The following is a 25,777-nucleotide window of genomic DNA, read 5'->3' as shown; positions in this document are numbered from 1 at the left end:
TCCTGTAACCACAACAAAGGACACGTACGACTAAGCTCATGTTGAATGCTGAGCAGGGTGCTTTGAGCTCTATGGTGACTGGACACGGCTCACTGAAGTTTATTCTAGAGGCTGCCCAGAGTAAGGCTAAGGACAGCTGCGAAGGGGACAGGAAAGAGGAAGAGAAAGGCGGGGAAGGCATGCCATGGTCAGGTGTGTGTTCGGGTGTCCCAGGCTCCCCGGTGACGAGCGTCCATGTGGAGGAGGTCCTCATGGGGGTGGAGGCAGAGTGACCACAACCTTCGGACCCCTACAGGGGCAGGGACAGGGGCAGGCCCAGCTGTGGTGTCGTCCCCTCCTCCAGCCACGCTGCTCCTTCCTCAGTGTTCAGCCTAATCAAGGTTGGCCCCCAAGAGCAAGAAGTTCTGGAGAGGAGGCAAAAAGGACCCACCAGAAAGATCATTTTCTGAGCCGCGGAGCATAGGGGCTTCCTGAAAGAGAAAGCTTCAGTGGGAGAGGCAAGTTCTCACTTGACCCGAAAACCAGGTCAGGGCAAAAACCCAGCCTTCAGGCCTGGGAGGCCTTTAGAAAACACTGTCCCTCTTAGCTGCCTGACCCCAGGAATTTATTTGCATTTCCCAATAGTCTGATTTCTGGAAGACACGCATGAATGTCACTGTCCCCCTCCAAAAGTTGTTTCTCCCAGGAGAACAATGCACGTCTGCGTGCTGCCGGAATTTACTCCCCTCACATTAGTTTATGAGGATGTAGTCCAGGATTACCTTAGAATATTCTATGGGCAGTGAAGACGTTGGTACCTCTGGAGTTATAGAGTGAACTCTCATTGTCCCTGTCCCTGCTCCTGAGGTGTTGCTTGCCCTAAAAGGCCTGGTCAGTTTTGCTCCAGGACCAGGCCTTGCTGCTGTGGGTGGTAAGGCTGGCTGGTGTCCCCGTGGACACTCTCACACCACCCAGGAGCTTCTGGCTCATTGACCCAGAAGTGGTGCATCTAATCTGACCCCTTCCTGCCACACGTGGCTAATGGGCCCTGCACACTGTTGATATTCAGTTGATGTGATTGACCTGAATTACTGGAAACTGAGCTTATGTGGAAGTCAAGATTCCACACAATCAACACTTGCCATCTGTGCTCCAAAATTTAAAATATTTTTTCCGATGAGCATTAGGTCCAGGATGTGAGTAGGAGTCAGGGGCTCCCCCTAATGCTACCAGCCCCGAAGCAGCCCTCCCAGGAGGTCTTAGAGCTTCCCACCCAGACCCCACGTCTCATTGACCTCGTGGACTTGGAGCTCCAAACTGTTGAGGTGGGTGTCCTTGGCAGAGGGAGAGGGAAGCCCTCCTCAAGCTTTGCTGGAAGATAAAGAGCAGAGAGACACGGGTTGGACAGGGAAGGTTGGGGACACACGCTTATGGCCAGTGAGAGGGCGGGCTACTTCGAAATGTGGTCGGCTATTGGATTCAGGGCTGGTTTTCTGTTGGAGGAATGCCTGGTAAACGCAGCTTCTTCAGGAGGGGACAGATGTGGACAGCCAGCCTCCACCAGCCAAAGGGGCCTGGGATGGGGCATGCAGTGCTTCTGACCAGACACTCACCCGAGGACCACCATCTCCTCCCCTTTGTCTTTTCCAGGACAACTGCCTTGCTCTTATCTCATGTGGTAAAAGGCAGATGGTGAGGCTGGGCGGAGAAGGCCCTGGCATGGGAGGAGGCCGGCCAGGTTCTCAGGCAGCCACCATGCCAAGCACTATTTCCATCAAGGTCACCTGGCAAGTCAGTGACCTAACCTGGACCAGAACCCAGGGGTACTAACTCCAGGTGTTCTCCAGGTGCAGCTTGGAATGCCCCTCCTCCCTTGGCCTAACTCCCTGTGCTTTGGGACTCAACTTGACCCTCACCTCCTGGAGTCATGTTCAGTGCCCCCTCCTAGCTCCTGCAGCCCCCTGTGCTTCCTGTCACAGCCTTTGTCACTGCCTGTTACATGTCTCCCTTCCCAACAGAGCGTAAGCTCTATGAGGGCAGGCTCACGGATTGCCAGGACCCTAGCCAGGGCAGAAGAGGGGCTCAGCTTGTTGACTGACCGACTGATCCATGAATCCTACAGAAAGAGTAGAATTGAACATTTGCACTGGTCAGTAGTAGCTATTCTTTTTTCTTTTCTTCTTTTTTAGGATTTTATTTTATTTATTTTAGAGAGAGAGCGCACGCGCGAGCAGGGGGCGGGGCAGAGGGAGAGGGAGAGAGAGAGAATCCCAAGCAGACTCTGCGCTCAGCGCGGAGCCGGACGCGGGGCTCGATCCCAGGACCCCGAGACCATGACCTGAGCCAAAACAGAGAGTAGGACACTGAACCGACGGAGCCACCCAGGTGCCCCAGTAGCAGCTATTCTTACCGTTGAGAGAGGTGTATAAGGTGTGGAGCGCATAGTAATTGAGGATGGCTTCCATCAGCTCCACCTGGAGTGGGGGGCAGGCAGAGTAAAGGGAGCAAACGAGACATGCATGAAAACAGGAGTCTGAGGGAACAACGTCTCGCTGGCCCCCTGCCTCCAGAAACACCTACATGCCAACCCACTTACAAAACGGGTTGGCTGTGACTGTCACCAGCACAGGTAGACAGCTCCTTATCCACAATCTCCTCAACTCCAATCTCTGGACTTCATTCTCCATCAGTACGTACAAGCTCATTTTATGGAAAAATATGACCTGAATCGCCATGGGGATATTTAGTGTTTCTTTATTCCACTTTGTGTGGATATTTTTAAATTCTGTTGCAGAAGTATTAATGTGTCTGATTATAGAGTGCTGCCCCAGATCCTGCTGGAAGAGTTATATCACATATGATGCATGCATGCTCCAAATTACCTCTCATAAATTCTTAATTCTGAAGCCCATCAGCCCTGAGGGCTTTGGGTAGGGCATTGTGCACCCGGGCCACTATTATTACAATAGTAGGCATAAACTTAGAGCTTACTACGTGTGAAGAATTTTGTCAAAGTGTCTTCCTAAATCCATTGCCCCGTTTCATGTTACAGTTCCCATTGGAAGTGGTTGAAGTAGAAATCGTGTATTCCCATTTTACAGTCAAGGAAACTGAGGCTCAGAAAAGTTAAGCTATTTTCCCAAGGTCACACAGTAACAAGTGGCATGGCTGGTGTCAGATCCCAGATCTATCTTCCTTCAAAGCTTGTGCTCTTAGTGTCCCTGTCCTGTCTCCCCGTTAGCCCTCAGACAGTGCCCTTCTCAGATGATTAACTTTCAGACATGGCATCCACTTCTGCAAGACTGCAGCACAGTCTTCTCAGGGAGCCTTGGAGCTTCTCCTGGAGCCCCCTGAAGCCCTGTTTGGAGAAGATACCCAAGAGGTGCTGGGAGAAAAGCACTCACGTTGATGAAACGGATGTTGGAGTGTTTCAGTTCCAATTTCAGCTTACTGCGTGGAGAAAGAGAAGCATGGGTCAGTCACCCCAAGCCTGCTACTTCCTCGCAGTTACCCCAGTGGGGAGTACAGCGTTTACGGGCAAGGCCATTTCTGGGGGCTGGGCGCCCAAGGGTTCCTCTGCAATGGGGTGCTTGTGCATCTAACAGATTTAAGAAGAAGTGACTGACATTGTTGCAACTTATGGTTGCTGAGCATCTTCAATAACTGAAATGCATTAGGATGGTGTAAATATTAACTGGAAAAAGTGGGATGCAAAAAGTCGTGCTCTGTATGTCCAATGATGTAAAAGTGTATAAAAAAAAAAGGCTGGAAGGAAACATGAAACTATTAGTGGTGATAGTCTCTATGTGGCAAGGTTATGAGGGATTTTTTTAAATACTTTTGCACTTTCCATGCCATGAGCACGCATTATTTGCATAATGTGGGAATAGACAATAACAAAAGGAGGGAGAGCCCCTGCGTGATGCTGGCAAACAGCTGGTACCCGCTGGAGGGAAGGAAGGCGGAGGACAACACCAGGGGACCTCTGGTGTTGTCACTATAGAAGCCAAACCTGAATTCCCCCCGCTGATCCTCTTGGCTGCTGGCCTGGCTCCCTTGTTCAGGGATTATAACTGCCCTGGACCGATCTTTTGCTCTCTGCTCATGGGGCAGAGTAGTTTTGCTAATTCCTTGATAAAACCACCTTGTGAGGTCCTCCTATGTCCTCCTCATTTTGCTGTCTCTCCATAGTTCAAGCTCTCTGCTGTCCTCTCAGATACTGCATACCCCCAAGCCAGGCTGAGGCATAAACTCAAATTCTGGGACCTCCAGAAAATGCCCACAAGCTCAACATTAGCTTCTCTTTTTAAAGATCTCTCAAGGAGATGATCATTTTAATGGAGTCAGTGCACTCTCTCAGCCAACAGGTATCTAAACCTGAGGCCAGGAATTAGTTCCTCTGACTAATTCCTCTGCACCCACTGCACCTGTTCCTCAGCCAGGGGCAGCACCCAGAGTGGGTGAGACACGGGGCACAGGTTAGGGCCCCAGAGAAGGGGTATAGTCCCTCCCGCCCACTGGCTCCCTGGTTGAGTATGTGCCTGCTGACTGGGTGTCCGGGCAGCAAGGGGTGGCTCGGGGGGCACCTTTAATCCTCCAGCTAAAATCTCCTCCCTTTCTGATATGCAGTACTGACAGGTTTTTCTCAATCTTATATATAAACTCCTCGCAAAGCCCCATGTCTTCCAACCAAATTATGGCTCCTCAGTAATACCTTTGCAGAAGTTCAGCTCCTCCACTGAGGCATTGTCAATATGCCTTTCCAAAGGGGCACACAGATTAGAGGATAAGCCAGCCCCAGTGGAGATCTCTGTCCCCAAGGGTCAATGCCAACCTTATCAGAGAACAGACTAGATGCTCTGGTCCCTGCTGGGTTATCCCCAACCTACCCCATTTCCTCCCCTTGCCCGTGGCCTCTAACCTTCCTGTGGTCACTGAACCAACAATCTTATCGGAGTTCACACTGATGGTGGCAGAGATGTTCGTTGTCTAGCAAAGAAAAGGGGATAACCCAGACTCTCAGGGGACGTAGAAATCTTGTTGGCTCCCAGTCCAGGAGACAGATCTTCAGAAATAGAAACCCCAGCCAGATGTGGGACATGTGGGTGAAAAGCAGCTACCCAAGGATTATGGGCTGAGGATGTAGCATGTTGGTGGCCCCACAGCTAACTTTAGGAAAGGTGAGCTAAGATTTTAGAGATTATAATGGAAGCATCAAGAGGGGTAAATAAGCTCGAGCTAAAGACACAGAACATTCTAATAGGGAGGCCGTCCACCAGTAAGCATGACTGAGCTTTGAAGCATGCTACTAAGAGAAGTAGAGAGTCCCTGAGCCTTAGGGAACTTTAAAGACACCACCAATTGACAGCTGGGTGTGAGGATGAAGCCTGGCCTGTCGAGGGGTGGGGTTGAACCAGATGATGGACATTATTTCTTTGAGTACTTTTTCCAGCCACTCCCAATTTCTCCCCTCCTAGACTCTGAGGACAGGAGGATGAGATCTTTTGCTGTACTTCCATGGGTCCCTGAGGCTCTGTTCATTTTTTCAGGCTATTCATTCAGATTGGGTAATTTCTTTTGTTCTATATCTTAATTAATTTGTTCTTTTCTCTGTTCCACTGACACCCCCAGCCGGGATGTCGGGGCATATTGTTACAGCTTCATGCCAGTGTAAGTCTCAGATCCCCAGTCAGGCCTTACTGGCCTGGGTGGGGTTAGGGCCATAGCTTTTTCTCTGGTGTTTGTCTTTAGTAGCACAGTTATTGATTGTCTACAAGTTTTCTATCTTACTAGGTTGCCCCTTTTTTGGTCCTTTGGCTAGAGAGAGGAGGATGTTATTGGGGCTGTTTTTTGTTCATGCCTGTTGGTGTTTCTGGGTTGCCTCAAATTGGAATATGCAGGGCAAAAAGAAACCCCAGGGAGCTCATCATCATGTTATTCCTTAGATCCGGAGGCCCCTGGCTGATCTACCTTTTTCTCTCTGCCTTTCAGGATTTTCTTGCCTGCCCTTGGGAAGCCTGGTTGTTCTGGCCAGGAATGCAAGTTTCCCTCACTCTGCGGGCAGGCAGAAGTCAGTCTCCCAGTCCTTCAGTGGAGAGAGGGGCTTACCCAATGGCAGATGTAACCCAGAGATCAGACTTACCACCCTGAGCTGGAAGAGTGGCTTGCGGTCAGAGGAGGTGGGCAGGAGAGCAAAGGCCTGGATGTCTATCACCGGCAGGAGGGTCACACTCCCAGAGGTGAACATCAGGAATGGAGCTGATTCAGGTGATGTCTCAAGCTCTAGCTCCATACTGGGGTACAACCTAGCCAGCTGGAGAAAGAGGGCAGAGGCTCAGGGGGAGGGCAGGAGAAAAGTCTCTGCATAGCTCACTGATGTGCAACTACAATCTCCACATTTGGTCTAGGTCAAATTCTCTGTGATGAGTGTTCAGAGGTCTTACCTGAGGAATAATGGCCCGGAATGAGCCGGTGTGCAGGTGGATTGGAGAGTCCAGGGGAATCTGCAGTAGAAGCAAGAGGCTACTTGAGATGCAGGACATGGTAGCTAGAGATGTGGACTTTGAGGTTAGACAGCTTGGGTTCACATACTACTCCCTCCATTTTTTTAGCTGACTGCTTGTTGGCAAGCTTTGTTAGGTTCTGCATCTGTAAAATGGGGATGATAATCATAGCACTCACCATGCAGCATGGGCAAGGATTGAATGAGACAGTGCATGGGTAAAGCGCTAAGCGCAGTGCCTGGAATCTCAGTAAATACTTAGTTACTGTCTGCTTTTGCTATTTATTATTTCTTAGGATGCTCCCCTCAAGAGCCAGTGAGAGCTCATAACCACCACAACCTGGATTGAATCTACTTCCAGATATGGCTGCCCCCCAAACTTCTCTCCTGGTGTCTGCCCCCCCAAAAACCCTCTCTCCTGGTGCTGTTCTCAACCCGCCCCTCTGACTTGCTGATCTCCCAGCTTGGCAAGCCCTGCCTGCACCTGCACAGAGCCCACCTTCCTTGACCCCTCCTCCCTCAAGATCCCCTCTTTAGCTGGGCTGCTCCTATAGTGCTTGGCTGTGGGGGTGCATGGCTCAGACCTCCCTTCGGGGGGGGGGTCCCCTGCGAGAAGGGCAGTTGGCTGACAGCCATTCATGCTGGGGCCTCGCTCTTCCAGACAGCCTCCAGCCCCTGACTGAGCACAGCCGGGGTGTAGCGCTGGAGAATTTCGTCAGATCACGGGCAGGATCAAGACTATGAGCCAAACTGAAAGTCACAAGCCCTCATCCACTTACCACGATAGTGTAAGCAAGAGGCTAAACAGGAAAGGGTACCGGCCCCCACTACTCCATTTCCCCTGTGGCCTGGCATCCGTGAGGTCAGATGCATCAGCAGAGGGGAGGAGGGGGGTCACCATATTGCCAGAGGAGCCCCAGAGAAAAGGCTCCTGCTGTTTTATGGACCCAGGGCGAGGAGGGCTAGTAGCATAGGGCTGAGTACCGAGTCAGACTGGAGAAAGCTGTCCTCCAGGCCCCAGCCAGGGGATCTCAGCAGAGGCACCAGAGCAGTCTCATCTGGGGAGCCCCCACTAGCCCCACCCCTAAGGAGGCCTCTGAACGAGGTGTCTAGGGTTGGCATGCAGATAAGCCTAAGAGCACCGCCAGCCCCAGTCTGAGGAGGGGATGGGGCAGAGGCTTGAGTCCTTGACCACAGCTCCCTCCAGACACTGATGAGCACTGGCCTGGCAGCACATCTAGTCCGGGAGGACCCGCCAGGTCAAGACTTTGCAATTGCCTGTGGTCAGGCTGGAAAGATCACGCACGGGATTTTAGCCTGGAGCCAGGCTCGTCCAATTTCTGCCTGCTCCGGAGCTCCTCTGAGCAGCAGGCTCTGCTCTGTGCCCTCCCTCAGCTGAGCAGAGCCTTCTCAGACCTGCGGGGCGGCCCTTCTACCCAGTGTGCTTGCCTTCCCTCTCCTCCACGGTTTCAGGACTCCCCTCCCACTCCTCCTTTCTCTCCCCTTTATCCTTCGCGGGTGCTCCCCTACTCCATCTCTTCCAAGTCTAGTGCCGCCTTGGCATCTGCTGCTTGGAGGACCTGATAGGATACCGCAGAGCCTGTTGTAGTTTTTTAAAGTATTGCCGATAATAGCTAATATGTATCGTGCATCAGACACCAAGCTCTCATCAGACAATCTCTCACACGATCCCTGGGGACTAGGCACTGTTGGGATCCACATGCACAGCCTGGATTTGAACCCATATTTGTCAGGCTTCAGATTATACATTCTTTCCCTGGCTCCTGAAAACCCCCAAGCTTGGTCTATGGTCCAGCCTGATGCTCTCTCATGGGATTCCACCAACCCCCCCCCGCCTCCAGCCTTCTCCCTCCCCTACTCACGTGGTGGTTTTGGATGGTGAAGTTCATGAGCCCAGCCTGGTGGTAAACCCGGCTGGCTGTGTTGAAGACATATTCAGAGACAGCAAAGTAGACCATGTGGTCATGTTTCTCGGGCAGCCTGATGGGCGGAGCATCGAAGGGGGCTGGGGAGTGCCAGTTTTGGCCAAAGAATTCACCCTGGAGACAGAAGGACACATTGCCCTCCCAAGGTTCCTACCAGAGAGGGTGCCAAGAAGAGGCATCTAGGGCAAGCCTGGGGAAGCCTCCTGTGCCCTGCACGGTGGTCCAGGTGGTGGTTCCTCTCTAGAATGTGGACCTGGGGCCCACTTCCGGTCCCACAACATTTAGACCCTGACAGCTGCCTGAAACCCCCATTACAGTGTCGGCTGGGGAGGTACGTGTTGTGCTCTCCAGGGCTCAGGATGTGGCCTGGTGGTGGAAAGCATGGACTCTAGAGATTAACTGTCACTTCCTAGCGCTGGGACTTTGAGCAGGTCCCTAGCTTCCTCGTGCCTCAACTTCTTCATCTGCAGAATGAGGATGAGGCTAATGGCTTCTATTTCATAGAGGTGGCATAAAATTTATATAAGTGAACGTTTGTACAAATATTCAGCATCTGGCACATAGTAAGAAGCATATTAAGTGTTTGCTAAGTAAACAAAATTGGAGGAAGATGGCATTCCCGGACCTGCTCAGCCACCAGGGAACTGTGGAAGAGACTGAAATAAAGAGGGGGCATATTAGTTTCCTATTGCTGGTGTAGGCACTGGCCAGGGATGGGAACTTTAGGGGCAGATGGATTAGGGAAGGAGGGTAGGAGCCAACTCTGGGAGGTAGGACTGATTTTCTGCCAGTCTTTAGCTCCAAGGTCCTTTCTCCACAGCAGCTTACCTTGAAGGGTGTGTCTAGGACTTGAGAAGTCACTTTGGGAGCACCTACTAAACTGTAGTCAATGCCGGCAACCTGATCAATCCTTGAGCTAACTGTGGAACAGGAAAGAGAAGTGTTATGAATAGGGCAGTCAAACACAGTTGAGTGAGTTGTGTACCGCACAATTCCTGGGCTCTCCTTTCACATGGACTGTTGTCTTTGGAGAATGGAAATGGGGCTGGGGCTGATCTATGGTACCTTCAGTCACAAAGAGAGTGCTGTATTCATCCACTCATTCATTCAGTATCTACTGAACACCTGCTATATGCCAGGCACAATGTAAGGGGCTGATGAAACAGCTGAGTGAGATAGTCAGAATCCCTGTCCTTTGAGAGTCCAGGGTGTAGGGGATGGGGAGGAAAGGAAAAGACAATCAAATACTTGAGCAAATAAATGTAAAATAGCAACTCTATTGGGTAGCATAAATCCATAGGATGATGTCAGCCATATAACAGGGGGTGGGGAATGCAACCTGATTCGGACAGGGAGTCAGAGGAAGTGTTGCTTGGGCTGTGATCTGAAGGATGATCTGAAGGTGGAGTGGGTGTTGACTGGGTGAAGGGTGGTGGATGTGGGGGAAGGACATTCCTGGCAGAAAGAATGACATATGTAAAGGTCTGGTAGCTGTAGGACCAGAGTGGAAGCATAGAGGGTGTATTAGAGGAATTAGCAATATTGGAGGCATATAGGGACTGTGTGGCCGGCCACATTGCCGGACCATGCAAGGCCTTGTCACTCAAAGCAGGGCTCAGTGTTCTGAGAGTCAGAGGAGTCTTCGATGGGTTCCAAGAGCAGGGGGAGACCTGACCTGATGTGTGATTGTAAAAGGTCCCTGTGGCAGCCAGAGGGACAGGGCTGGGAGGATCCCTGGCCTTCCGCAGGGATTTCAGAGCATCCCTGTTTTGTTAAAGCAGCCAGGAAAGAGCCAACAGGTGCTTCTCCCATATGCTTGTCATCCTCTGCCTACCTCGCGCTCCCAGCATGTTTCCGAGTCACGATACTCAGTCGCCTTACTCCCCTACCTCCAGAACAGACCTCCAAGAGAGGTGGTCACCCCATATCCAGTTCCATGGGATGGAGAGGTACTCCATGGGGAAAGTTCTCCAGGGGCTCTTGAGATGATGGTGGTCATGGGTCTGGGAGTAACAGGTGTCATGGCATCTGATGGCACCCAGAGAAAGGAGGGGGCCTCCAAACCTGGCGGAGTCCGGAGATAGGGCTCCAGGTGAGAGGTGGTTGACTTCCTGACCATTTCGCGGATCTGCCGAAAGTGGGGGAGAAAGTCAGGTGAGTTCCCTTCTCCCTCTCTTCTGGGCCCTGCCCCTCCCCCACCGCCCTCCAAGAAACCCAGCTTTTCTCCTCACCCTGTAGGCAGGTGTGTGAGGGGTGGAAGAGCAGGTCGAAAGGGAGAAGGGGCCACTACCTCCGTCAACACACAGCGCTTGGTCACTGTCCCATTCGGGCTGGGCTACATACATGGGCCCAGCTTAAGTGCCTAGACTTTTCTGGAACCCACATTACAAGTGAATGGTGGCCAAGTTGGCACTGCTCTGGGGTCTGCTATTGTCATGGTCCTCAGTTCAATATCTTGGCAGCTAAGTGGCAAGACATATAGCACATAAGCGCATTTATTAGAGAGCCTAGGGGCAAAGCTGGAGAGTTTCCAGGTGTAGGAGGCAGCTCTTGAACCAGAGGCCCCATCACCTCATTCCTCAGCCCCTTCTCCTCTTCCTGTTCAGGCTCCTGGCTATCTGGGAATAAGGCATCCTAAGGAGCGTGGTGCCTGGTCTACAGGCCTTACTGACTAGGGCCACCAGAGGGCCCCAAAGCAAAGCTAGAAGGACTCGTGAGAAGTTCTCGTGAGAATCCCGTTCCTCAGCCGGCCACCAACATGCTTGCTCTTCTGTACATCAAGAGTTCTGGCTTGGGAGATGCCAGAAGGCCCCTGTCTGGTGATTTCCTAACTTCAGCTATTCCTATACCATCTCTATGACTTTATCTTTCTCACCTATTCACTTACGTGCCAACTATTTAACGTCCAGTGGCCTTTAAAAAATCACATTCATTTAATAAAAAATACAGGAACTTGGGGCGCCTGGGTGGCTCAGTCGTTAAGCGTCTGCCTTCGGCTCAGGTCATGAGCTCAGGGTCCTGGGATCGAGCCCCACATCACGCTCCCTGCTCCATGGGAAGCCTGCTTCTCCCCCTCCCGCTCCCCCTGCTTGTGTTCCCTCTCTGGCTGTCTCTCTCTGTGTCAAATAAATAAAATCTTAAAAAAATTTTTTTAAAAAAGTACAGGAACTTCATATCACTCGTCAACAGAAAACTGTCATCCCTTGGCATAAACACGATATAACTGGGGGTAAAAGTAATACAAAGGACTGAAAAAGCGTCCTGGAAGCCAGGCTAGATAGGGTTGCCTAGTTGGATAATGCCCCTTTTTTGTTAAAAGTGTTTAGGATACATCGGCCCCAAACTGAGACTTTCTCTTTGGTGTAAAAAGAAAGAGAAAAAGGATTGCAAAGGCGATGGCTTGTTCATTCTGTCATTCTGCATGATGCAGTACCAAAGCTCCACATCACTTAAAATCAACACTTCTTTTGGGGGAAGCTTCTCCACTTTGGGAACCAACGTTTTGTGCAAACACCAAGCCAGCCTGTGTTAGGTGGGCCTGACCTGGCCTCTCCTGGGGCACAAGGTAAGGGCAGCGCCACCCAGGCCACCAGCCCTTCGGGGGCCTGACTTCATCACCCCACGTCCCCTGGTCAGAGGTCCTCTCTCTCTTCATGGCTCTCTTCGCACTCTCAGCCCCATGAGGGCCATAGTCAGTGCCCCCATCCCCTGAAACTGACCACTCCTCGGGCTCAGCCTCTCTGACACCCACCCCATCCCCTCCTGGACACATGGCATCCAGAGTTTTCTGGACCATGTTTCCTTTATTTGTAGGGCAGAGACCACAGCTTGCCTCTGGCCTCAGCCTGTTGCCCAGGGTTACTGGTGCATACATGACAATGCAAATAACCTTGCGCCATTGACTCTGCCCTTCCTCTGTATGAGGCACTCGTCAGGGCCTGTGTGTATGATGTCATACAGTCCTCCCAACAGCCCTGCAGGGTAGATGTCGTCATTATTCCTGTTCTACAGACAAGAATCCCAAGGCTCATAGAGGGTAAGCCAGTTAATCACGGCATCACAGCCAGCAAAGGGGCAGAGCTGAGATTTAAACCCATGACTGCAGAACCCATGTGCTCAAGAGCGAAGATTCTAGGAGGTAAAATGTGGTGGAGAAATGACTCTGCAGTACTGGTGAGTGCTCTGAGCACAGCCTGTGTGCCAGGTGCTGCTAAGTGGTTATTGCATCAAATCCTTGCCAGCCCCCTTCAAGGTAGGGGTCCTTGTCCCCATTTTACAAATGAGTAGAGTGAGGCTCCAGGGGGTCCATCACTGTGCCCAAAGATACACACCAGGCAAATGGAAGAGGCACTCTTTGCCTCCAAGCCTTTTTCCAGAGGTGAGAGGCCAGCCCCACTATTGTTCTCAATATTGTGTATTTTTTTGGGGGGGGTTAGTCTTATTTAAGAAATATTTTCCTCTCCTCAAAGTGAGAAAGATATCATAGATTTTCTCCTAAGAAGTTTTGGATTTGTTTCGGCATTTAAATCCTTAGACCACCTGGACTTGATTTTGTGTATGGTGTGAGAGAAGGATTCAAAGTCACTTCTCTGTATCTCTGTAACATTATCTACAGCTAGATATCAAACACTCTGCCAGTTCCAAATGCCAATTTAGCATATGTGGTCATACAAACTTGGGAAAGCCTTGAAGTTGGCCTTTGCACCATGAATGAAGCAAGTTTTACTAAGCAAATTCAATTGACAGTGTATTTAAGAGACAAGGCTGTTTCCAAATATCAAATATGTAATTGCCAATGATCCTTGTATTAATCACAAATCTACTTATCCTTCTGTTTACCTTTTGTTCCAAGATATTTTTGAAATTGTTTTCAATTCTTTTATGGAGGAGGTTCAGGATCCAGCTGGAAGAAAGAGGAAAGAGGATCAGGATTCACTTTATGATTAACTAGGACTCCCAAACAGAGGGCTACCCATGGATCTGAACTTCCCCCATGTTATCCCATGAAGGGACCCAACCAGATGGGGAACTCTCTCTCCCGCTGTTAGCGGGAATGTCAACTGGTGCAGCCAGTATGGAAAACAGTGTGGAGGATCCTCAATAAATTAAAAATAAAACTACCATATGATCTATCAATTCTACTTCTGGGTAGCTATTGGAGGAAAATGAAAATGCTAATTTGAAAAGACCTCTGCAACTCCATGTTCACTGCAACATTATTATAAGCAAGGTATGGAAACAACCTAAGTGTTCATCAATGGATGAAAGGATAAAGAAAATGTGGTACACACACACACACACACACACACACACACACACACACACACACAGAGAGAGAGAGAGAGGAATATTAGACAGCCATAAAAAAGGATATCTTACCTGAGGAATTCTTAATCTCAGGAAACAAACTGAGGGTTGCTGGAGTGGTGGGGGGTGGGAGGGATGGGGTGGCTGGGTGATAGACATTGGGGAGGGTATGTGCTATGGTGGGCGCTGTGAATTGTGCAAGACTGTTGAATCACGGATCTGTACTTCTGAAACAAATAATGCAATATATGTTAAGAAAAAAAAAGAAGAAGAAGATAGAAGGAGGGGAAGAATGAAGGGGAGTAAGTCGGAGGGGGAGACGAACCATGAGAGACGATGGACTCTGAAAAACAAACTGAGGGTTCTAGAGGGGAGGGGGTGGGGGGATGTGTTAGCCTGGTGATGGGTATTAAAGAGGGCACGTTCTGCGTGGAGCACTGGGTGTTATGCACAAACAATGAATCATGGAACGCTACATCAAGAACTAATGATGTAATGTATGGTGATTAACATAACAATAAAAAATTAAAAAAAGGATATCTTACCATTTGCAACAACATGGATGGGCCTTGAGGCTATTATGCTAAATGAAATAAGTCAGACAGAGGAAGACAAATATCACATGATCTCACTTATATGTGGAATCTTAAAAAAACCCAACAACAACTAAGCTCATAGATACAGAGAACACATTTGTGGTTGCAGGGGCAGGGGCCAGAATGGGTGAAGGAGGTCAAAAGGTACAAACTTCTAGTTATACATAAATAAGTCCTGGGGATGTGATATACAACCTGGTGACTACAGTTAATAATACTGTATTGCATATTTGGAAGTTGCTAAGAGTAGATCTTAAAATGTTCTCATCACAACAAACAAATTTTGTAACTATGCATGGTGACAGATGTTATTTTTATTTTTTTTAAAGATTTTATTTATTTGACAGAGAGGCACACAGCGAGAGAGGGAACACAAGCAGGGGGAGTGGGAGAGGGAGAAGCAGGCTTCCCGTCAAGCAGGGAGCCTGACGCGGGGCTCGATCCCAGGACCCTGGGATCATGACCTGAGCCGAAGGCAGATGCTTAATGACTGAGCCACCCAGGCGCCCCTGGTGACAGATGTTAATGCGACTTATTGTGGTTAATCATTTCACAATGTCTACAAGTATCCCATCATTGTGTCATATACCTGAAACTACTGTGGTGCTGCATGTCATTTATACCTCATTAAAGAGAACGAAGCGGAGTCAGGCCTATTCTTTATAACCTACAAAATCCACAGAACAACCTACCTGGCAGTTTAGCAAGTAGTCACTCACTCATTCATTCAACAAACATTTACTGAGCTCCTCCAACCAGCTGAGCACTGAGTTAGGTGTTGAGGGGATGCTGGTGAATAAGCTCATGGAGCGCATGATGTGAGTCTAACCCACTTCAGGTAAAGCTGCCCTCAGACACTCTTCCCCACCACAGATAGCACTCGGGGAGAATCATGGCCCAGAACAGACACTGCACACTGTTCTCAACTGGGGTGAGGGTAAGAGGTTGTGGGAAATAAGTGAACTAAGTTAGTGGAATTATGTCTGGTAAAATTTTCTTCTCCCACAAATTTTTCTTTACTGTTCCATACTTGCTGATTGAGTGATGTGTATTATAAATGTATGTATATTATAAATACATGCAGTAAAATTAGACACAGGTATTTTCTGGGGTTCTGCAGAAAACATCTTGAACTTTCCAGGGTTCTGTGCCCTGAGCCAGCCCAAGACTCATAGACTGGCTGAATGTTGGACCCTGGGTAGGTCTGAATGACCCCGACTTTAGAGACCATGGCTGGAGTCCCTGACAGCTGTGGGTGGGGGTGTTGCTTCTAGAAAAGTCTGTCCCCTCCAACATCTCTGGATACCCTTCCAACATTGAGCTAAAGTAGAACAGATTGAAGCGGTAGGAAACTTTCCATGGATCACAGGCTACATAAAGTCATTCTGGCCCCATTCCTCCTCTTGTTGCCCAAATTCAGTCCAATCTTCTAAATCTGCCACAGGCACTTCCCCCCACCTCTGCTGCCATCACCTGCCCCTGGAGCATCATCATCTCTTGCCTGGACAACTGCCTCTCCCCTCTCGGGTCTCCCTTTACTCACTCTGCCCTGCTCTAATCTCCTCTAAAGGAAGTGATTTTTTTACTGGAGCCAATCTGATTATATCCCTGCCTTTCTTAAAATCCTCCAGTGGCTTCCTGCTGCCTCACTTCAGGATAAAGACTAGAGTTTGGCTCCTGACTATTCTCTTCACTTTTTCTAATTAATCACCACCCCATCAGGTACACTGACCTCTGCTTGCTTCCTGGGAAGCCCAGGCTTTTCATGCCTCAGGATCTTTGCACATGCTTCTTCCTGCACCAGAGAAGCTCTCCTCTCCTCCTCTTGTGCTAAAATTCAAGGCTCATTTCAGATATCCTTTCCTTGAAGAAACTGTCTCTGCTCCAAATGTTAAGTAAACCCTCTACATTCATAACATCTGGACTCTCTCTTTATAAGCATGTTATCGCAACTATGTTGAAGGTAATTCAATATATATTACAATACTTTATGTCTCCTTCCCCCACTAGAATATACATTGCACCAAGGTAGGGACCCTGTCTCTTTTGCATCGTCTTATATTCCTAACATTCAGCTCAGGATCTGACAAATAATAGGCATCAATAAATATTTGTTAACTGGATGACTAAGGCTAGCAATTCCCTGTTTTGGTCAAGACCCTGGGTGTTCATGCTTCTGTGTCCATAGCAATAGCACCCAACTATGCAGCTATGACCACCCTAACGAACGAGCAAAAATGTTTTTCTGGCCCCACTGTGTCCATCTCCACTGTGTGTGTGTGTGTGTGTGTGTGTGTGTGTGTGTTAACCACACAGAATTTCATGGCTTTGTTTCTGAGAAATGGGACATTATGCTCACCCAGTTAAAACAACACAGTGGTTTCAAGCTATCCAGTCTCCACTAAAAGTTTCCTTTTCCAAATGTCAGCCTTAAGTTCAAAGGCTCTAGTATTGTGCTGAAAACATTTGTCAGTTGAGTAAATGCGCAGCTAAGTCTCTGGGTTCCCCAAAATATAAATTCCCCTGAAACTGACAGGATTAGAGGGCCCCACCTTTCTGCTGACATTTCTCCCCGCAACACGGTCACCCAGCAAATACATGTCCAGCAAAGAGGCAATTGGCTATTTGTTCTGTTTGCCCCCCACCTGACAGTAGGGAGCTATTACCACCACAGGAAGGGCAAAGGGAGAGGGAGAGAGCACATCTCCAGCAGACTCTGTGCTGAGCGCTGAGCCTGACATGGGGCTCGATGCAGGGCTCAATCTCGCAACCCTCAGATCATGACCTGAGCTGAAAACAAAAAACAAGAGCCGGATGCTCAACCGACAGAGCCACGCAGGCGCCCCAGCGGACTTTTTCTTAAAGGTCCAGACAGTCAATATTTTGGGCTCTGCAGGCCACATGGTCTCTGTTGTAGGTACCCCACTCTGCTGTTGTAGACTAAAGCAGCCACAGACGGCATGTGAGCCGATGAGCGTGGCCATGCTCCAGTAACTTTACTTACGAAAACATGACACAGACTGGTTTGGCCTGTAGGCCTTTAGTTGGCTGACCTCTGATCTTGATGCACCTTAAATCTTGCTCTTATGCCCCATCAGGAGCATCCCTGGGTGAGCTGGATGCCGAGGCGTCTCTGACAATCTCCAGCAAGTGCATGGAGTTGCTTACCTTAGTTGTCCAGAAATGTCAACGCTGATGTGGCCAATGGAGTTGCGGCAGTGGGCCACAGAGGCAGTGGGCCGTCCAGACTGGTCCTTGCCCAAGTTCAGAGAGACTGAGATGGAAATGCCATCCACATTCACATCTAAAGTACCATCTAGGGTGCTGGTTGGGAGTTATGGGAAGCAAATGGTGTATAATCAGTCACCTCCAGGAAGAGAAGCAAAAAGACCAGTCTCCAGTTCCCTTCTAAGTAGCTGTGTATCCTAACAGAGCCTCTACTTTGCAGCCAGCATTTATTAAGCATCTCCTGTGTGCCAGAAAAGCAAACTGCTAAATGCCTTATATCTGTTATTTTACTTAATCCACAGCTGCATCAATAAGGTGAGTTATTATTAATCCCATTTTACAGATAAATAAATGGAGGCGTGGAGATGGTCAGATTTGGTTCCTTTGTAGACTGATTGTCTGAGAGACATCCTAACCCAAGTACTACTCACATGAAAGCCTTTTTCACCTTCCAGTTCCCACTGACAAACATGTAGTTATTGGATAGGGATGCTCTGACCCCCTGCCCTGGGCGTAGCCTCAAATCCGAGTTCCTGAGCTCGAAGCGATGGATCGTCAGTCTGGGGAAGAAGGCAGAATATCAAACCCAGAAAAGCCAGGCACATATTAGTCCTCCGAGCAAACGCTCTGGCTCTAGAGTTGTTAGTGACTTTCTGTTGTTGCTAATTTCTGGGCTGCTTCACTGTTCCCTATTTGGCTTTTTGGTTGTTCTAACACCTTTCAGGAAAATTCCCTGTATTAGATTCCCCCCGTTGAATTTCCTCATGTGGATTCTGCTTTTTTGGCTGGTCCTTGATGGGTATAGTCACGCTGCCTGGTACACTCATCTGCATCAGCCCCTCCTTGTGGCCATTTGAGTCTGTGGCTCTTGCTGCATCAACCCTCATTAGTTCACTCAACAAACATCCATTGAAATCCTGCCCTTGAAGAGCTCACAGCTGGTGGTAGATCTGGACGTGTTAACAAACCACGGTGGCCTAATGTGAAAACTAGAAGCAAGGGATGCTCTAGGGTTGTGGGAAGGGCCCTTGACCTCTAAGTGCCATGGCCTGGGTAGTGTGTGTGTGTGTGTGTGTGTGTGTGTGTGTGTGTGCAAATTTAAAGTAGCTCTTTTTTGCTCACTGCCTTCAGGAAATTATCCTGAGAGACTTTGGGAAGATTCCAAGAGGGAGCCTTTTCTATCAGGGATGAATAAATGATCCCCAAAAACCTATTATGGACCCACTGGGGCCTGGGGAAGAAAAATCCATGTAATCAAGGAATGGCTAAAGAAAGAGTAAGGTGTGAAGACTCTAAGATGGACTGTGTAAAAGCTACAGGGAGATTAAGGTCAGTTAGGCCTTATGGGGAGGGAGATGAGGAGCTGGGACTGGTTCACCAGGACCAGGAGGCCAGCTGCTTTATTCCTCACTAGGGTTATGTGTGGATGCTATCCTCAAGAAGCAGTATGCAAATAAAGTCCGAACAGGTTCCAGAAAAGCTTAAAAGTCCTTCATTACAGACCCTTAAAAGGCTTTGGAGGGATGGATAGTGTGTCTCAAGCAGGTCCCTCATCTGGGCAATCAGGAGAGTAGCCAGGGGTCTCTGGCAGAGCAAAAATCTAGGGCTAGTTTCTGCAGGACTGACCTCCGGGCCTGTGAATGGCTTCCAAGGCTCTCCCTCCCATCCTGATGATTCAAGAGACATATAGCACCTTCCAGAAGCTCCACAAGAGTTGGTCATGATCCTTTTGCCTTTAATCCAAGTGATGATTCCATGTTTATCCCCCTCCCGCAGGAACCCAGGCCCCCATTCTGCCTCCTCCACTGCCCCTACGGTGGAGAATAGAGACCTTACCTGTAAAAGTCATAGCTCACAGTTTTAATCCAGCTGACTTTGAAGCTTCCTGAGAAATCAGGCAATTTGATTGTGGACAGCTCCTTCTTCAGGATGGCTACTCCGAGTTGGCGGGCTGAGGGGAAATAGTGGGAGTCAGCTCATGCCGTGGGAAGCAGCCAAGTCCAACAGCCGAGTGGCCGGGCTTTGAAATCACACGGACAGGGATTGAATGTAGGACTTGCCATTTCCTCTTGGTGTGCTCCCAAGCAAGACCCTTAAACTCCTTGAGACTCCTTCCTCCCAACTGTACAATGGTCATAGTGATGATACCAACCGGAGCGTGAGAATTAAATTAGATCATGAACTCAAAGTGCCAGATAAATGGCGGGTGTTATTTATCTATGTCGATCAACAAGATCGTGGAAGCAATGATACAATATGGTGAGGCTTTTGAGGATGCATTCCCTGCAGCGTGGTCAAACCTTCAGGTTTTTCACTGTTGCCAGGGCCATATGTTCACAATGCAGATTCCCAAGCCTAGCTTCAGTTGACAGGAGACGGATATTTGGAATCTGTATTTTAACATATGTCCCGGCAATTCCAGGGTGGTCCACGGACCCCCTAGGGAAAATGCTGGTCTAGTCCCGTCCCTCACCTCTGATACTCAAGACGAGGAAACTGAAGCCCAGAGGGGGACATATCCAAGGCTTCTGAGCCAGGCAGGGGCAGAATCCCAGCCTGTGGTCGCTTGTCCTGGTTACCACACCACTCTGGTGGGCAACAGTGGACACCAGAGGAATGGCTGACACCCGCCCCCCCTTACCATATGTAAGGCCTTTTCTGGTGATTCTGGCCACAACCCCAGGATTGGTTGCCCCTTCTTCGAACCCAGAGACCTCTGCCAGCAGCAGTAGGGTGACTACCACACAGTATAGTCTGGCCATCATCCTGTCCTCAGCAACATCCCGGGCAGAGGTAGCTTTCTGTAGGAGCCTCCCTTGCTGAAGGTGGCAGCAGTGCCGAGGAGCTTATAAAGCCAGTGGCCAGATGAGGAACTGAGCCCATTGGGAGAGAGGGCGGGGGAGGTTCTAGGCTTTGAGGCAGCCCAATTTTCAGCAACTCGAGATGGAGAGAAGGTTGCTTGTGAAATTGTTTGAGGTTTATTTCTGGCCTGAGGGTAGCGGAAGTGGGGCCATGTCCAAGCTCTTCCTCTTCCAAGCTCTGCTGCCCGGTGCTGCCCCGGGAGCCTCCCCGCAACACCTCTCTCTAGCGGAACACCTCCATTCACTCCCCACTATCTACAGACTGAAATGTAAACAGCCAGCGTGGCAGCTGAGGCCACCACAACCCGGCTCTGACGCACCTCTCCAGCTGGACCTGCACCAGCTCAGGTCTGGCTGAGCCCGCACTCTGGCTCCCCCAGAACCCGCCGGTCCCCACTTACACTGTGCAAGACCATCAAGACCATGTGCATGTCAGGCCACACATACAACAAATGGATTCTGCAACTCTCGGCTCCGGACGGCTCTGCATTTTTTTCTCTTGCATACGTTGTTTTAAATCAGCTTTATTAAGGTGTAATGTATATGCAATAAAATGCAGACATTTTAAAGTGTACAGTTCAAGGAGTTTTGACCCACATATACATCCATGTAGCCATATCGTCATCAGGATAAAAACATTTGCATCACCCCAAGAATCTCCCTCGTGGCTCTTCCCAGCCGATCTCTGATCCCACCTCCTACCCCGAAAACCACTGACCTGCTTTCTGTGACCATCCATTCATTTCTCCTGTTCTAGAGCTTTGTGCGAATGGAACCATACAGTGCGTGTCCTGACCGTGCTGGCTGCACGCAGCATTATGTTTTTGAAGATGAATCCATGGTATTTTATGTGTCAATAATTCACTCCTGTCTATTGTACAGCAGCGCTCCACACAGCTGCTGTACAATCCTTGAGGCTAGGCTTTGAGGCAGCCCTATTGTACAGCAGCTGCTGTACAATCCTTTTATTGTATTGTATCATATCTTTAATTTTCTTCAGATAGGAAATACATTAACGATGCTCAACAGTCAATCCATATAACAAGATGTACAGTGAGCAGTCTGGCTCTCAACCCTCTTTTTTTTTTTTAAGATTTTATTTATTTATTTGACAGAGAGAGAGAGAGACAGCGAGAGAGAGAACACAAGCAGGGTGAGTGGGAGAGGGAGAAGCGGGCTTCCCACGGAGCAGGGAGCCCGATGCGGGGCTCGATCCCAGGACCCTGGGACCATGACCTGAGCTGAAGGCAGATGCTTAATGACTGAGCCACCCAGGCACCCCTCAACCCTCTTTTGCATCCTGCCAGCTTCTATCTCCTCTGACTCAAATCAACATGAAGTTCCACTGGGGTAAGACATCCAAGGTGCTTTGACAGCTTACATCCTAGGGCCCGTGGGAGCCCGGAGAGGGAGCAATCAAGACAGGAGAGGTGCTTGGTCTGGGTTTCGAAGTACTTGTAGGAGTTTGGCAAACAGTCACAGAGAGGAAAGGTACCCTGGACAGAAGGAACAGTGTGAGGCAGGGCACGGAAGCCTGAGGCAGCCTTGCACATTCTGGAAGGCACGAGGAACTCTAGGGTGAGGGGCGGGAATGGACTAGAGCGTGGTCCAAGAGTAGGCACAAACATGGGCGGAATCTCCTCTTGAAGGGCCTGGATAGCCAGTCCTGGATAGCACCCCTCAATATGAACATGGAAGAGTTTTCATTTTCCCATCATTGATAATCTCTATGTTGTTTTAAATCCTCCTTTCCCCCTGGATGAGGCTCCTTTCATGACATCTCAGTCGTGATTCAAACATTTCCATCATGTTCAGTTTAATTTAAGACTTGGTCCTGTCCGTGTAAACCTGAATCTCATATTCTACCACATAATGTTTTCTCTCTGCCCCATGCAGGCATCTGGAGGCTCTCACAGCTTGGAGCAGGCAAGTACGTATGTGCCCGTGCATGCACATATATGTCCACATGTGTGTTGGTACATGAGCATGTGTGCATTTGAGTGTATCTGTGTGTGTGTGTGTGTGTGTGTGCTTGCATGGGTATGCTTGTGTGCATGTGTGTGTGCATGTAGGGCTGGCTTTCTCTTCACACACCCCTCCCTCTTCCCTGCTCTGACCTGTAAGGGAGGAGCGGGGGGCTACCGTTGGGCATTGGAAGTCCTCTTTGTGTATCTCAGGGGTGGTGAGGTGGCCCATGCTGAGGCTTATCAGCACTGACCAAGCTTGATACCCGTCAGCTCAGGGTGGGTAAACCGAGGCCCCCAGGGCCCTTTTAGGGAGGGGCTCAATTCCAAGCTGCTGTTCCAGGCAAGAATCAAGCCTTGGGAGAATTGTCCTCGACTTGTGCCTCCCAATATGCCCTTGACCCTAGGCCTGTGGCCAGAGTTGAGTCTAGTTTCACTTCCCTTTGGAAGATGAGACATCATGGGGATGGTCCTTGCCTCTTTTTTGCTTGTCACAAAGCCTATATTTCTAGGAGTGGTTCTCCTGGGAGCCCTTTTGTCTCAGTTTTGTTCAGGGGAAGAGTCAAGAATCTTTTCCTCTCTCCCATCAGATGGTCCAGAGAAGGGATGGTAGAGGGTCTTTGTTGACAACCCCCTGGAAATAGTTTAATCAGGAGTCTGGCCAGCTCAGGTTTGCGTTCTGCCCAGAGCTCCATCAGCAGCCGGAGGATGGAGAAGATCTACATTAAGGATGCCCATGGGGTTGTACTCCAGGATGGTTTGGGAGACAGAACATACTGCCCGCGTCAGTTTGCCGGGCCGCTGTGACGGGGTACACGAGCTGGCAGGGTTCAATAACAAAAATTTATTTTCTCACAGTTCCAGGGGCTTGATATCTGAGATCGAGGTAGCAGGGGCACTGGGTGCTTCTCAGGGTTGGGAGGGAGATCTGCTCCGGTCCTCTCCCCTTGCTTTCAGGGCTCTCTGCCAATCTTTGGGATTCTGTGGCTGGTAAGCCTGTCACTCTGAATTCTGCCTTCATTGTCCATGGTGTTCTCCCTGTGCATGTGGCTGTCTCCAAATTTCTCTCTTTCATAAGGACACCAGTCCTGTTGGATCAGAGGCCCACCTTAATGACCCATCTTAACTAATTACCTCTGCAATGACCCTATTTCCAAACAACATCGCATTCTGAGGTACTGGGGGCTAGGATTTCAACATATGAATTTGGGGGGCACAATCCAACTCACAACAGTGTCCCATCAACTGTAAGGAGTGAGGATAGCAGTTCAAGTCTTGGGGATGCTGCAATTTGCATCAAGATCCTATGTGACTGTCCCTCCATAAGCTTGTATGCTCCAAATGGGCATAATGCTACCGACCTTGCAGGATTTTTGTGGGAATTAAGTAAGATAACATTTGGGAATGCACTGAGTGTCTGGTACCTGCTGAGCCTGGGCAGTGAGGTCATCTGCATTGGGGACCATCCCCTGAGCTGGCCTTCTGAGACATCTTATCTTGCCAGAGATGCAAAGAGAAAACCTAACTGTGGCTTTCACTTCTCCTTTGGCCGAAACTTGAGGTCATGGCCAGGAGATTGGGAGCTCATGCGTCAGAACTCCAGGGTTAAAGACCCGCAAAAGCTCTCTGCTGAAGATGTGCCTTTGAGACATTTTTAGGGGCACTACCCTCTTCATCAGAACCTCCCAGGTGTCCTGCACACATCCCTCTTCTTCCAAGGGTAGGGAGTTCACGCCACCCTATGAAAACCCAGGAGGTGGCCTAGCCTTGGCATTTTTCTTCTTCCCCTCAGTGAGACCACTTGACCTCTCTGTTGGGTGCACCCCAGGCCTGCATGGACCTTGACCTGAAGCAGGGGTGTTGTGTCTGTCATTGGTCCTTTATCTGGGCTCAATCCCACCCCTCACCTTCTTCCAGGACTGGGCTGAAGTTCTACCTTACTGATAATATATTTTTTTAAGATTTTATTTATTTATTTATTTATTTATTTGAGAGAGAGTGTGTGTATGTGTGCACAGGGTGTGAGGTGGGGGAAGGACTAAGGGGAGGGAGGGGAGGGAGAGGGAGAGAACCCTAAGCAGACTCGGTGCTGAGCTCAGAGCCCCACTGGGGTTCGATCTCACGACTCTGACCAAGTGGAGTCACCCAGGCACCCCTGATTACAAAATATCTTTATAGGAAATATCTATACATGATAAAAATGGTACAAATGGTACAAAAGGGTGGCATTAGCTCTTCCTTCCACCACTGTCCCCAGGCCTCCCGCTTTCTGCCCCAGAGGCAGTGTCTTTCTCATCTTTACAGAAGTACTTTGTGACAACAGAAGCGCACACGATAACACGGGTTCCTACATCTTACTTTCTGCACGTCATAGACCTTGGAGGGAGGGCGGAGCGGCCGCAGACTACGAGCAGTACGTGGTCGCTCAGGCACCCCTACAGCTGTCCACTTCCTGCTCCACAGGACACCCCTGGGCTCAGCCAGCCCGGGGCTGGGGTCCTGGGGCCGATGAGGGGTGTCCGGCTGTACTGCCGCGGAGGCCCACAGCGACCTGCATACCCAAGCCCGCTAGTTTGAGCCTCCACCGCCTCCATCAGATTGTGGATGTCAAAAAGCCCAGCGTCTGTTTGATGACTATGTAGACAGCAGGAACTTCGGGCGACCCTGGGTCTCTGGATGAGACCACCTATGAAAGACCGGCAGAGAAGACACTGGGCTCCTTAGCAGAGTTTGTTGAAGACCTTGCAGACAAACCTTACACCTTTGACGACTATGATGTCCCGTTTGGGAGTGATGTTTTAAACTGGGTGGAGATCCAGGAACCTACATGATCAACAAGCCGACCCCAACAAGCAAATCTGGTTATGTTCACCATCCGGGGCAGGGCAAGACTTAAGACTGATTGGAGAAGAACTGGGTGTACCCCCACCACGGTGTGCCTCTCACCAGCTGCTGGCCACGGGGCCGACTAAAGCCTTAGAAACCAAGTTGGATTGATCTTCTCTGGCTTATTCTGGAAAGGCACTTGATGCCCAGCCCAATTCCAAAGACATTAAACGCTATAAAGCCGAGACCCTGGCTTCCTTCTGCAGCTGAGTGTCTGTTTTTTTTCCATTCTTGCTTTTGAGGACAGTTGCACGGTGTGTCATGGCTCTGTGAAAAGAATGCGTTGCCTCCCACCTTCCCTCAAGTTCGGATTTTTAATTTCCCTAGTTTTTTTGGATTTATTGTCTGATTTCCTCCCTCACAGGATATTCCTTCTCTCTCTCTCTTTTTAAAAAGATTTTATTTATTTATTTGACAGAGAGAGACACAGCGAGAGAGGGAACACAGCAGGGGGAGTGGGAGAGGGAGAAGCAGGCTTCCCACGGAGCAGGGAGCCTGATGCAGGGCT

General features: G+C 49.6%; 1 protein-coding gene and 1 pseudogene across 1 annotated transcript; one reads left to right on the top strand and one right to left on the bottom strand.

Moving 5' to 3' along the window:
• Positions 1-371: 371 nt before the first annotated feature.
• LOC113937054 (lipopolysaccharide-binding protein-like) lies at positions 372-20,323 on the bottom strand. The gene is given in 17 exon segments (XM_027620717.2): positions 372-404; positions 1,275-1,315; positions 1,318-1,350; positions 2,390-2,453; positions 3,384-3,429; positions 4,901-4,968; positions 6,122-6,292; positions 6,423-6,482; positions 8,365-8,541; positions 9,256-9,347; positions 10,492-10,555; positions 12,964-12,966; positions 13,243-13,330; positions 17,499-17,654; positions 17,990-18,118; positions 19,395-19,509; positions 20,200-20,323. Coding segments are annotated over 17 exon segments (1,464 nt in total).
• A 2,768-nt stretch (positions 20,324-23,091) lies between these two features.
• On the top strand, positions 23,092-25,479 carry LOC113938500 (annotated as a pseudogene).
• The last annotated feature ends 298 nt before the right edge of the window (positions 25,480-25,777 follow it).

This window comes from Zalophus californianus, chromosome 8 (genome assembly GCF_009762305.2).
Source record: "Zalophus californianus isolate mZalCal1 chromosome 8, mZalCal1.pri.v2, whole genome shotgun sequence".
Classification (NCBI taxonomy): Eukaryota; Metazoa; Chordata; class Mammalia; order Carnivora; family Otariidae; genus Zalophus; species Zalophus californianus.
The sequence above is the reverse complement of the archived record's forward strand: the minus strand, read 5'-3'. Positions and strand labels throughout refer to the sequence as shown.